Here is a 14,480-nt window from a genome sequence, read left to right as displayed (position 1 = left end):
CCGCAAGTTTAAATAAAAAATCTGCCAGGCAGTGTACACCACTTTGTTTGCAATTTTTTTTCCATCACAAAATCACTTTAATTTCTATATTTTTGGTTAATTATTTTCCCCCATGGGTTAATTATTTTGAGTTGAAGGTCAAAATTTTGCTGTGAAGCAACCTATAATTTGTCTTTATAATTGAAAACTATTTAACAATGTTTTCTTTAGTTTTTAAGATACCTCTAAACACAAAAATGGCCGAATTTTAATTTTGCCCCCCTAAAATACTCCCCTATTTTCAAGAGGTAAAATGTTTATTTTAACATCAGCTTTAAATGGTTCTCTAACATTTGTGAAATTTTCAGATTTTTATGTCATTTCCTTCTAGTGTAAATATATCATTGAAATTTCCTAAAGTGTTGTGCATTTTGACCCCCCGGATAAACAGTTCAAGGCTAATGTTTAAAATTTTGTTACTTAGCATTGTATATGTCATGTATCCATCATCCATAAATATATCAGATTTTTTTTACATTTTTTCATCTCTGAAAAGTGCCGAAAACCAAAATTAACAAAAAATGACAGTTTTACCCCCTAAAAACCACCCCTTAGAACCTAGGCAATTTTTTTTTATATTAGAAACAACTTTGGGAGGGTATTTAACAGTTGTGAAAATTTCATGTTCCAACTATGTTTTTTTCCTTGTCAAAAGTGAGCCATAAAAATTGACTGAAAAAAAAAAAAAAAAAAAAAAAAAAAAAAAAAAAAAAAATAATTCGGATAAAAACAACATGTGTCCAAAAAAAAATTTTTTTTTTCGGGCCACATAATTCGGACAAAATCAACATGTGTCCAAAAAAAAAATTTTTTTTTCGGGCCACATAATTCAGACAAAAACAACATGTGTCCAAAAAAATTTTTTTTTTCAGGCCACATTATAATTCAGACAAAAACAACGTGTCAAAACTTTTTTTTTTTTTTTTTTTTTTTTTTCCCCTATAAAAATGTTAAAATAAATAAAATTAAATGTAATATCATGCAGCTTCTAAATAATTACCTATTTCTAATTTCATTGAATACTTTGTCTTTACAGTTGACTGCAGTTTTCACATTCTTTTCCTGGCCTGTGACTTCTGGACCAAACTCCACAACACCACATTTTATTTCAAATATATCATCAAGCAATCCTTCATATGTAACCTACAACATAGAGGTAAAGCTGTATTTTGTATTTTCTTAAAGTGGAATATAAGTACCCAAAGATTCCAATAAAAAATTACTGTTTATTTGGGCTAATTAAAAAAAGTGAAATTTATTCACAAACACATCCTGTAAAAACACTGAAAGTTGCTCTTAATAGTTATACCAGCGAGTGGCAAGTTTTGATAATTGCCTGTTAAAAGGATAAATCATTTCTTACACTAAATGCAGGTGTAAAGTAAGTCATCAGCCTCCTCCATTGTTATTGGGGAGCAGCTATTTGTATTGCCAGTCGCAGAGATTTACAGTTTCAGTAAGCTTGTTTTATGTGGAAAATTAAGATAATATTGCAAATAAGATGGCTGTGGACAAAATATACTATAGGGCTACTCAAGGCCAACCTTAGACCAAAAAACTAGTTATACATCCTATGATTATTAAGAAAATTTGCTGCAGTACTGCTGGTGGTAACCTTATATTCTTGGTATGCATTGAAATTTTTTTTATAACAGTATGCTAAACAACATACTTAAAAAAGCTTTAATAATAAAATTACAATTGAATTCAATATTTTTGATTTGTTACTGACCAGTAGTACCTAACATTTAGGTTACAAGGGGTTATCTGTGGAGTAGTGTTACGTGTTTATCAACACAGTCAACACCTAAATTAATTAATTTTCATAAGCCAAATCTTAGAGTTTGTTTTATTATTGAATTATTACGAATTGTTAAATAGGGTGTTATGATGCGTTTGTTCAGAGTGTTTTTGCATTTTGAAATTAATGTAGTTATTGATGATCTGTTCCTTTCTATTTTTCGTGTACATTACCAAGGTTTTATTTTTGTCATTTAGCACATACATTGGTGATGTAATATGAGTTAGCCAGCGAGAGCGAATTGGTGTTTTAATGCTCGCTAGGCATGCGCATTTTATGGGCGCCGATAAGTCGGGCGTGGCGATTTAGAAGTAATTTTCTGCTTGAGATTTTTTTGGATAAGCACTCGCTGGTCAGTAATTGAGATCTTGTTTGAACAGCGTTGGCTTGAAATAGAATTTTATAATGATATGACTTTTGCGAAATCGTGTTGTTTTCATCTTTTGAGTGCATGTCTGTTCTGTATGCCAGTTTTGATTCATGATTTTGAAGTAACATGTAATGATTTGATAATAATATTGTAAGTAGATTTGTGTAATCCCGATATTATGACTAACTCTTGTTTTGTCATAGTTATTAGCACTTATCTTTTACACATAACACAATATATACTAAAGAGGTGCAATTGTGGTGTTTGATTCTCTCAAGGACACAATAGGAATTATAGTTAGCTGAATAGAACTCACCAGCGACTTTAGGTTTTGTTACTTATTAAACGAATAGAATATTACCATAGGTGACCGAAAATTAACTAATAAAGTCGCTACAAGTAGTCGTCTAGTATAACGCAAAAAAAAAAGTAGTATTCGTAGAAGGGGCAAAGCAACTGCCAGTCTTATAAAAGACATTAAGGTAAAATGTATTAAGGACAATTGTCACTGTTTAAATTGTTGTTTTGCAGAAAGTCTGTCACAATATTGAGAAGATTGAGAACCAAGGAGCTAAGGTATACATTTAAATTTGGCAAACACCACATATTTTATGTTCCATAAGGTTCTACTAGTTTGTGGTGAAGTTTTATTAAATTTTAAACACACATGTTTACTTAGGTTGTAGGTTTTGACAAGAATTAAATTGCCTTATTACCCTTAAATTTTGGGCTATGTTTCAAAACATTTATAAATAAAATACAACAATGTTTTTTATGTACTTTAGTACAGTTCTACCTTTAACTTGATGTTAAATCAGGCATTTATTCTTTAGCAAGGCACCAAACAAACTCACTAGATTGATGTCACTTTTATCGACAGATACAGATATTTTTTGTATATTCGAATACATGTTGTTATTTGTGTACATTTTGCAATTTTCAACATTCATATGTTGAATATTTACTGCAATATTCAACCATGTCAACCAAATGGAAAATCACTCAGTCATAAATTGATTATTTTTTTATATCAGAAGTTAAAGCAAAATTATACTGTAATATAATATATACATTTGTTTATTCTGTTATAACTCTAAAATGCAGTTTATCATTGTTTGTAGTTTAAATATATTTAACTAACATTTAGATCAGTGCTTCTTAACCTTTTTTATGCTTATTTTTACCACTAATCAAAATTAAATTTCCCTTCAGAATACCTAGCTTTGCTAAATTATATCTCAATGAAAAACAATAATTTCTGTAATGAAAAGGAATAGAGAGCACACAGAGCACTTGTGCAATATTAATAAGGACTTCAAACTTCAGTCATATCTCATAGATTTGTCTCTCATGCAATATGCATTTTGCTAATTAGTCAAACTTTTTACCTCCCAACTAAAATGCGCATTTATTTGGTTTACAACAGTGGTTGGCCAACTGTGGACTGCGTCCTAAATGTGGGCCGCAGAGCCATTTTTAGTGGGCCACAAGTCACTTTTGAATTGTTTAGTGTTATCATGTAGTTGTGGGCCGCATGATAGCCGTAAAATCATTGCACTTTTTTTTTAAGTTGGTGTGGCCGCTCGAACCATATTTTTTGCCAACTTTAACTATATGTAATTGAAAATTTATTTGCACTTTGTGCGTATTTTTTTCGTTTTATACTATGTTTTACATTATGTATAGCAGTGATTTAGGCATTAAAGCGTTGTGTAATATTTTACCTTAAAATCAAATATTCTAAATCCGTCACTGTTTTCGTAGTGGTTTTACGTAGTGGCCTTCAATAGGTCTGAAAAGAGTTCTTTGGTCCATGACAAAAAGTTTGCTGACCACTGGTTAACAACATTAATATTGAACTAGAAAAAATATAGCAAACCTTTTTAAAACAATTGGTACTAATGTTTTGGAAAGTTTTTAGGGAAAATCTCAATTTTTGCATAGAATTTAGCAGCATGGCAGAATGCTGCGTTGGCAGCTTGGCAACTGTTTTAGCCAAAGAACCAGCGAGAAAAACAAAGAAATTGGTTTCAAAATATATATATATATATATATTTTATTGAAAAATTATAAACTTTAGTTTTATGTTTTGAAAGATCTATTTTACAAAAAAAACCTTATGGTTGATTCCACATATATTCATTTTTTTGACATTCCGAAGAGTAACTGAAGTGCGAAGCACATTGTTTAGCAGGGGGAATGCAGTACCAGGCATATAGATTGCTATTATTTTACAATACTCAATTTTGATCATAGAATTGTTGTGTGTTTGTAGTTTTACCTTGATTGGCAGCCTGAAATACTCCTAAATTGACTTAGAGAAGCAATCACAATAGTCGCATTTCCAGTTAAATAAACAACTATGTCATTTGCCTGGGTGGATCCAGGTGGTACCAGGTCATTTGTTATTGTTTGCTTATAAAAACACTGGATATACAATATTAAATTTATTGCCCTTATAGTGAATCAGTTTTTTTTTAAAAGGAGCATGGATAGTTAGTAATATAACATCTACTGTGATTAAGCTTAACAATGCTTAATATTTTTATATGAATTGAATAACAAGTGCAAACTAGACAGGGTGTGCGGTTTTTGTATATTTTGCTAGGGGGTTATAGCGCGGTTCTACTATATTATACCAGGGGGGGTATAGCGCAGTTCCACTATACTTCACCAGGGTGTTATTCCTTGGTTATTCTATATTCTTTTAACGGGTCTTATTTGTCAGTGTCCATATACTCCCAATGTTGTGCTTCCAGTTTCGGTGCTTGAGCAGGCAAAAGCGGATGTGGCCCGAAGTTGCGTGTTATAGGTTGGACATGGTGCACTTTTACAAGATTGATTGCCAGTGGTCTTAATATAAATTTGGCTGCGAAGCAAACCTATAACTTGTCTTTATAATTGAAAAATATTTGACAATTTTTTCTTGCACCCCTATACGCCTCTAATTGGGGACAAAAATCAATAGTGTGATGTGTTCGATTTAGTTCTTTACAGCTACATACTCTAACCTAGCGGCAGAAAACCTTCAATGCAGAATTTGTTTATATCGCTTGCTTTATTCTGGCCGCGAAGCGGCTGGCTGCCTACTGTGCTTTTTTTGTCCAGCGCGTGCAACATTCATTGTGCGAAGTGGCTTGTCTCAGTGAAACTAAGCACGTGCGACTTGCCTTTCAAAAAGAGGCTTCTCTTAGTAAATTAACTTATTGCTTTTACAAAACAACATATTTTACCGCCGCAGATTGAAATGAAAAATTGTGGAGGCAGTGTACACCACCACTCTGTTTCCAGTTTTTATTCGATGAATGAAATCACTTTAATTTCTATATTTTTGTTTAGTTATTTTCCCTCATAGGTTAATTATTTTAAATTGAAGTTCAAAATTGGCCTGAGGAGCAATCTATAATTTGTCTTTATAATTGAAAACTATTTAACAATGTTTTCTTTAGTTTTTTAGACACCTCTAAACACAAAAACGGCCGAATTTTAATTTTACCCCCCTAAATTACTCCCCTTTTTTTCAAGAGGTAAAATGTTTATTTTAACATCAGCTTTAAATGGTTCTCTAACATTTGTGAAATTTTCAGATGTTTATGTCATTTCCTTCTAGTGTAAATATATCATTGAAATTTCCTAAAGTGTTGTGCATTTTGACCCCCCGAATGAAAAGTTCAGGGGTAAGGTTTAAAATTTTGTTACTTAGCATTGTATATGTCATGTATCCATCATCCATAAATATATCAGATTTTTTTTACATTTTTTTATCTCTGAAAAGTGCTTAAAACCAAAATTAGTAAAAAATGACAGTTTTGCCCCCCTAAAAACCTCCCCTTAGATCTTGTGCACAAAAATTTTATATTAGAAACAACCTTGGGAGGGTATTTACCAGTTGTGAAAATTTCATGTTCTAACTATGTTTTTTTCCTTGTCAAAAGTGAACAACAAAAAAATTGACTGAAAAAAAAAAAAAAAAAAAAAAAATAATAATTCGGATAAAAACAACATGTGTCCAAAAAAAAATTTTTTTTTTCGGGCCACATAATGAGCGGTGTAAACAAGGAATTTTTTTTGTTGAAAGCCCTTTCTTTGGACTATGAAGTATAGACCGAATAAAAATCCTAGTACGTTTTAGAAATTCCAAATTGTTGCGTCACATGAAGCAGTGTGTTATATGACATTACAAAATTAAGAAAACACGTTGACAGTTTTGTCTATTTCAGGCTCAGTTGATGGCTTAGCGCATATTTTACCAGGAAGCTTTAGGACACCCCTGTTTGGCACCTATGGTAATGACATCATTTGGCATTATCGTTGAAAAACAATTATGTACAAGCATCAACACTATAAACCTTTTTTACTGGTATACAACTTAACTGGAAAATGGCGCATACAACTGTAAATTGTATATGCAGAAAGCATGGTTTGCATACCATTTTGCATTTGGTCAATGTAAGTATTGTTGTCCAAAAACTTTATAGGATATAATCCCAGTGGCATTGACTGATAATAGTATATTATGATGTTGCCGTAATGCAGCAGTTCATAAAACTTTTTAGGCTACGCCCCCTAGACACAATTTCTTGAAACTTGTGCCCCCCCTAGAGTTCTCCGTTAGCACCTGTTATGCCTGTTGCTCTAACCAGACATATCAATACCAGGCCTGCCCAACTTAAAATTGTTAAGGGCAGAATCTAGCAAAATGCTAAAGTTGAATGCATTTTTAGGGACGACGTTACAAAGCCAGTCATAACATGGCGTCATACAAAAATATATCTTAAGAGCACTCCGTTTATTTGGTTGAAATTGGCAAAATTTTGTATTTAAAAGGTGGCATATTAGGCACATAAAAGAGTTTTGTATATTTCTTGAAACAACAGATTAAGTATGTTTGAACGTGATTGCTCAGGCCAAGCCATGGTAAAAATGTACCAAGTGAAAGTTAACAATATTATAGCAAACCGTAGGCATTTAAACTATTTTAAGAGAATGATTATATTGGTTTTTACTAATATGGCCAAACGCATTATCTACTTAAATTCGATTTTAGGTATGGGCTTTGACTGAATATTAAAATTCATGAAAAAGGCATTTAAAATATAACTTTAAATTAGAAAATAAGCTACAACCGACCACTTAAAAAACAGTACATAAATTTTAATTTATGTGTGTATTTGCAATAAATATACTGATCAAAATACCCTTCTGTGGTATATATCACCACTGTAACACCACCTAATGGTAAATATCAGAGGTGAGCAAACTGCGGCTCGCAAGCAGCATGCAGCTCGCCGGCATGTTTTTGTGGCTTTTGTGGCTAGTCGAATCGCAAAATTCCCAACAAAAGAAGAAGACTACCGTTTATGATCGTTTCTCTCTTTTTTCTTTCCTTTATTTAGGCCAGCATTTCATTTATGACGTAACACTAGACATAGAATCCAAAGAGTTAATCAACAGCAAGTCACGGCAATTACATTGCAAGACAGTAAGCTTTAGGTCAGTTTAGCTCGCCTAAATACACTGCAAAACGAAAATGATGGACGCTGGTCTAGAATCCTACCACAATTATTAAATCAGCGCACAATATTTGAGTTAGGGTGCGAGTTAGCATTTGGGTGTGGGTGGGTCAAGTATTATTATATTCATTATTTAATTATAACGATTGACCCAGCCTAACCTAAAACGCTAACTTGCACCCTAACCAAAATAATGTGCGTTGTGCTAGGATTCTAGATCAGCGCCAAACGATGACATCTAATGGTAGCAAAAAACGAAAATGTGAAGAGGTTTTCATCTAGAGTGGAAAGAAAACTATGTGTTTACTAGTTAAGGAAATGAACCTCACAAAACATCGTCCAAATTTTAAGAGATTAGCAAATCAAAAATGACTGCTATTGACAATATTGTGCATGTTATTTTGTTATTTCTGTTACTATTATTGTGTTTATTACCGTTTATGTTATATTAGGATTCTGTTATTATTGCTGAACTTGCATTATTTGCCGTTTTTATATTGAAATAATTTTAAGGCTCTCAGGTACTTGTATTTTCAGCAAATGGCTCTTACATTGAGTACATTTGACCACCCCTGGTATATATATATTCTACTGAAGCATTGTGCAAAGACTAGCAAGTCAGTGGTTCTTAACCAGGGGTCCACTTTTCAGGGGGTCCACAAATACTTCTAATTAAACCTTTATTAAATTGATTAGCACTAGGAAACATGCTTAATTACAATCTTGGTAGTAATAAAATCACATTGTATAATATTGTAAATTGCGTTGAGTGTGACGTAACACTTCCATTGTGGTGTAACACAAATAGATTGTAAAATGGAAGGCAGCATTATCGTTCCCAAAGATGATATGTATAGGATTATGAAGAAATCACATTAAAATAAACATGTAATAAAGTAATTTGTTGTTGTCTGTTACTATACTCAACATAATGTGCACTAGGCAGATATACTTAATAAAAAAAAACTAAACTAAGATACTACACCAGAAAAAACGTAAGGGGTCCGCGACTATTTAAAAGCATCAAAAGTACCACGGGTACAAAAAGTTAAGAACCAATGATCTAAGTACTCACAATTATTGTCATTTAATGCTGTATGAAATTAGATTAGTTGCCATCATTACTTGGGTCCTACTAATAACCCGGGAGCTAGCAGAGATTTAAATAGCATGTCCAGTACAAAAGGTTTGACTATTTAGAGCAGGGGTCGGCAACCTTTTTCTAGTCGCGGGCCAAAACCAAACTTAGAAAGGTCTCTGCGGGCCGCACAAATGATAACTAAGAATTGTGTTATTAAAATGTTAGAGCAACTGTCAATCAGGCGGGGCTCGGATATTTTTTGCACTTAAAAACGTGTTAATTACATTTACAGAGACAGTAAAGTGTTGACGCAAAGCGCGAAAAAAAAGCGTTTGTTTGGTTAAAAATTCAAGTCCATGTGTCGTCATCCGTACTACTAATGAAAAGTGTAATAAAACTACTTTGAGGGAACGCGATAACATTTAAAGTTAATCTAGCTCAGTGTTTGTTAATGGTTTTAAGTCAAGGCACACCAGGCGAGCGAAGCGAGCGCGATCGCAACGGTAAAGAATCGCTGACCTAGTTAAAAAGACACCATCAATACATGTTAAATATCATTTTGAGTACATTAATGAAACTGAGTGAAAAGAAACTTTATATCCCCCTGTAACAGGAATGGTAAGTCCTAAGTTGATGATTTGGAGCAAAATACATTCAAGACCGGGTCAAAAGTAGCACATGTACCTTCTCATAAATGCTGATAGATGGCGCTATGTTTATCTTTGTATTAATTCAGATTTCCCCATAAACTGGAATGTTGTTGTTTTTTGCCATTCTTTCGATGAAAAAATGTTTTGAGAACGATTACACACATAACTTTATTGTCATGGTAAAGAAAGAGAAATGAAATGCCAATGAAGGAGGTTGTCGAATCTTAACAAATACAAAAAGAAGAAATCTGTTTGATCAAAATGCCATGATATAACATAATTTTATTTAAACATTACATAGATTCGTTTGACTGGCAACCTGTTTAAAATATTAATTTTGTATGTTAATGTCAATATTATTCATGTTATCTCTTTGTAAATTAATTTGTTCGTCAATGTACCATTCAACGATGCTTAGTCCCTTCAATAAAGAGCGCATAGCGCGAACAAAAGTCGCTTCCGAGTTCACCACCCCGAATGGCATTTTGAGAAATTCGTACGTACCGCAGTGCGTACCGAAAGCTGTCTTGTGAATGTCCTCAGCAACGGGTATCTGCCAGTAACCCCTTGGTAAGATCAAGTTTAGTGAAGAATTTGCTGGTGGACAGTCTTTGGAAAACCTTTTCGGCTGTTGTCATCGGTTCCGGATCGAACAGGGATATCTTGTTCAACTTTCTATATTCTATACATAACCGATTAGAACCGTCTTTTTTCTTCATGACAACCACAGGCGATGTGTATGCTGAGCGGGATTGTTGTATTATTCCCATTTATAACATCTCGCTGATCGCGCGCTGTAATTCGTCCCTCATGTGGCAAGGAACGGTATATGGATTTGACCGCACCGGCCGATCATCCTTGAGCTGAATACGAGGTTCGAGACAACCAACATTACCGAGTTAATCGCTAAAAATGTCCACGTAAGCATTTGTAGCCGCCAACGCTTTCCCCTTCTTTTTTGCCTTCAACTCTTCGCCAAACTGGATAGACTGTAGTGACGTCATCATGGTTGTGTTATCTTTACTCACAGCCGTACAACCCTGGTGGACCAGTGATACATCTTGGTTGCCGGTGGTAGGCATTCTAGAGAAATATTTTTTAAGCATGTTCACATGGAAAACACGATTTTTTTCATTCACATTCAGAACATAATCACACTGTCCTCGTTTCTCCACAACTGTGGATGGGCCATTCCACTGGAGAAGCAACTTGTTCAGCAGCAATAGAGCTTTATTGCAGACTTCCATTCATTGGGTTTGGCCTTTTTGTTATAATACCTCTTGTATCTCTCTCTTGAGCTCTTCTTTGGCCAGTGATAGAGTTGTCTCAATCTTTTTTCTTAGATCGATAACATACTGGTAGCTTGACCTCCCTTTCGTATCCGTGTCTGGGTTAGTCCACATTTCCTTTAGTACGGTCATTGAACCGCGAACCGTCCTCCCGTAAAATAGTTAAATGGGTGAAAATCCCGTTGATTCTTGAGGGACTTCGCGATATGCAAACAACAAAGCACCTATAAATCTATTCCATTGTTTTGGCTGAGCACAACCACAGCCTTTTGAGCATTTTCTTATAGAGTCCCGTTAAATTTTTCTACAAACCGTTACACATAGGGTGATAGGGACCTGTCGTCAGATGCTTAATCACTAGAAGGCAGTTCACTTCTTGCACACACTTCAAAACAAATTGAGTCCCTAAGTCGCTCAACACTTCGTCAGGAATTCCCAGTCGACTATACATGTCGACCAGTGAGTCTGCCAAGGTTTCAGCCATTTATATTCCTTAGCGCTTTTGCCGCCGGGTATCGTGTCATGTAATCCACCAACGTAAGTATGTATCAGTGTCCCTCTTCACTGGGAGGATGAATAGGGCCAATGAGATCTACAGCAACTCGTCGTATGCAGAGAGACCCTCATCACACTGCCTTTTTCCTCCGTTCTCTGACAAATGTGGCATAATCGACAAAATCGCTTTACGTCGTGCCAGACCAAAAGAAGTTCCTCCAGATCCTGTCAAGTGTTTTTGTTCCATATGCCCTGTCATAATGGAATCATGGGCAACCTTAATAACGCTTTCTATTAGATTATACTTGGCAAAACAATTTTTTTTTCCATTTTTCTCTGCTGTGTTTCGGGTTTTGAAATATTCGTATAGCAGTCCTTCTTCTACAAATTTGGGTGCTTGTTCCCTCTTAACCACTACGTCCGCTGCCTCCTTTAGTTTAACAATTGACGTTTTCTCTCTGTGCCCTTTCGAATTCGGCCTTGTCCGTCACAGGACATTCATCACATTTTGGCACCACTATCGGTTTCTCTTTATCTTTCTTAGGTCTATTAAAAATGCGTTTGGACACTGGACAGCATTCGCTTCTTCCCACAATGGATCGGGTTCTTCCGCTCCTCTAGCACCCTGAATGTTTCTGATGCACAGATCAAGGATCGGGTAGACATAGAGCTTCTAACTCGCCTTTCCAAAATAGTGTATTGACCTTTATCTTTGCCACCTCGGCAGACACGACAGAGCTGTTGGCCAGCTTGATGAGGCCTGGCCTGTCAATAATTTGGTCATCACGAACAAAAGTCACAAACAAAGCAAAGGTCATCTCGAACAAAAAGTTTCTATCAATTAGAATACCTGTTCAAACGCGTCTCTTGATACAGTTACCGTTTTATCACCAACTAAACCTTTCGACAGAGGCAAGTTATATCCGTATTTCGTCTATGCAACATTCCTCTGTGCGCATGCGGTCGAGTTTAAGATTCTCGTCGGCCTCGGCGATATTGCGCTCAAATTGCAATTCTTGGCAAGATGCCCTATCTTATCGCATATAAAGCACCTTCTCGTGGGTCTGTTGTTAGTATTATACCTTTGACAATTTTCACACTGACACACGTCCAGGGCCAACTCACGGTTGTGTGCCGCCTGGAACTGCTCAGCAACACTGGGTATATAGACTCCAATCCAAGGACTTCGGTGCCTGTTCCTTTCAGTAAGTCGACAACTCTTTAGGAAACGACTTTCGAAATTTCTCTTTGACGAATAGCTCACTCACATCACCTGAGTCAAAAATTGCTTCCGATAACTTTACCCACTTCTGCAGGTAATTTTGCAGACACATCGCACACTAGGAAGGACTCTCACCCTTTTCGGGTTTTGAACTGCGAAACTCACTATGGTTACTTCTTCGTTCAAATCGTAACAGTTCAGTAAAGCTTGCTTGAGCTGATCATAGTCCACAGCGTCAGCGTCTGGAATTCTTGAGTATACAACCAATGCTCAACCTTGCAGAAGGGCGCTTAGCGTAGTCGCCCACTCTAACTCATCCCAGTTGCAGGTTACAGCAAAGCGATCAAAGCGTAGCAGATAGCTATCCAACTCATCCTGTTATTCCCTGTCTCGCACCTCGGGCCGCTTCGGTCTCGGCATTTCGCCGCCTTTCTTCAGCTTCAGCCTCAGCATTTTTCCACCGATCTTTGGCTTCAGACTGGGCAACTCTTTGCTGGGCTTCAGCTTCCCTAGGTATAGGCGTCACTTTTCTTTCTCGAATGCCTGCTGTTCATTAATGAACTTTGCCAAATCGGCTCCAGTCAAACACAGTTGCTTGCCAACTTCAGCAATCTTTTCCATCTCGTTTTCCTGCTTCACCACCATATAACACTAGGTCAACACCCAACATAGTTCAATAGAATAGATCCCGGACGAGCCCCCAACTGTAACAAACTTTTAAGTCAGACATCCTAAAGTTGCTTTTCTGTGATGACAAACCTAAAACTGGTACAGCAGAAACTGTAGATGTTTTCCTTAGCGTAGTTTATGTAGAATCCTACACCACGTCATGCCACAAATTCACGTCAATACAACAGGATACTACAGATCAGCTGGTCGCACCATAAGATATCACAATACGAATATCATGTCACAATAGTCAATGACAGAGTAACGTAATGTTTGGGATTGTAAAGTAGTTTTTCAGGTATAGCGCAATTTGTGACAATAACTATAAACTTATGTATTATATGTACAGGGTTGTTCTTAAGCACTTGCCCATGCGAGTGCAAATCGCTCCGGGCGAGTGCTGATTGACACCCACTCGCCCAACTGGCGAGTGGCTTCGGCGAGAAATGTTATTAGTTGGTGTAGGACAACTTGTGTTAAGCACCACTGATAAGCGAAATATTATTTAGCGCCAGTTATTTCCTTAAACGCTAAGGCGCAAATACATTCAACCCTACACAATTAGTAAGGTTAATGGAGGTCATGTTCGAAGCCCGTAATAAAGACTCTTTGTCCCATTTAAAAAAATCGTTTACCGGCAAACAATCAAAGACGTCATTGCTGCAGTGGTAAATAGTATGAGATTTATTGTTTTACTTAAACGTTGTTAATTTTTAAATGTTTAACCCAGTCTTTGATGTCTTTGGAAAAGTTTATTGGACTTGCGATGTACCCAGCGATAAGAATTTTGCTTTTCTGTATTTATTTAATTGTTTGTATAAGAAAATTATAGGCAATTGCTGCACTTTTTGGACACAATAAGTTTGAATACAAATGTCTTATAAAAATATTTGTAAGCAGTGTTTTTAACATGTTTTAAGGGAGTGAAATGGCCCACTGAACACTACAGTATTTTAAAGTATGACCTAATGTGTAACTACAGCTTATTAGTCTACATAATTATGTTGTTACGATTTCATAGCGGTTAACCAAGACAAAATTATTTGCTGTTCAACCAGTAACTATAGTGTTAGGCAAAATGTGGCGTTTTGTATGCGGCAAGAAAAAACCTGCGGTGAAACGTCCTTCAAGCACAGAAAAAAACAGAGTAAGAAAAAAAAAAGCGCGAGGCTTTTTAGAAAAAAAGGAAAACAGGCAGGCCGTGACTACTAAATTGTCAGTGTTATTATTTCACTAAAGATTGTAAAAAAAATATTTTGGCTAAATAACATTGTTTTAAGCGTAAATTTCTTGATGGGTCAATAATTTGGTCATTGATGCATGGAAACAAACAACAAGGCTTTTATAAAAA

General features: G+C 35.6%; 1 protein-coding gene across 2 annotated transcripts in view; it reads right to left on the bottom strand.

Annotated features, from left to right (window-relative positions):
• The window catches only part of LOC146164301 (vacuolar protein sorting-associated protein 33B-like), a 71,038-nt gene that overhangs the window by 41,376 nt on the left and 15,182 nt on the right, over positions 1 to 14,480 (bottom strand). For both annotated transcript variants that reach the window (XM_083381238.1, XM_083381237.1), the window contains exon 4: positions 1,040 to 1,182. In XM_083381238.1, the coding sequence (XP_083237364.1) occupies positions 1,040 to 1,182 (143 nt within the window). The remainder of the gene's footprint in view (positions 1 to 1,039; positions 1,183 to 14,480) is intronic.

The sequence above is a fragment of the Ascidiella aspersa genome, chromosome 2 (assembly GCF_963924565.1).
Source record: "Ascidiella aspersa chromosome 2, kaAscAspe10.2, whole genome shotgun sequence".
Lineage (NCBI taxonomy): Eukaryota > Metazoa > Chordata > Ascidiacea > Phlebobranchia > Ascidiidae > Ascidiella > Ascidiella aspersa.
Note: the sequence above shows the minus strand (reverse complement) of the source record. Positions and strands in the feature narration are given on the sequence as shown.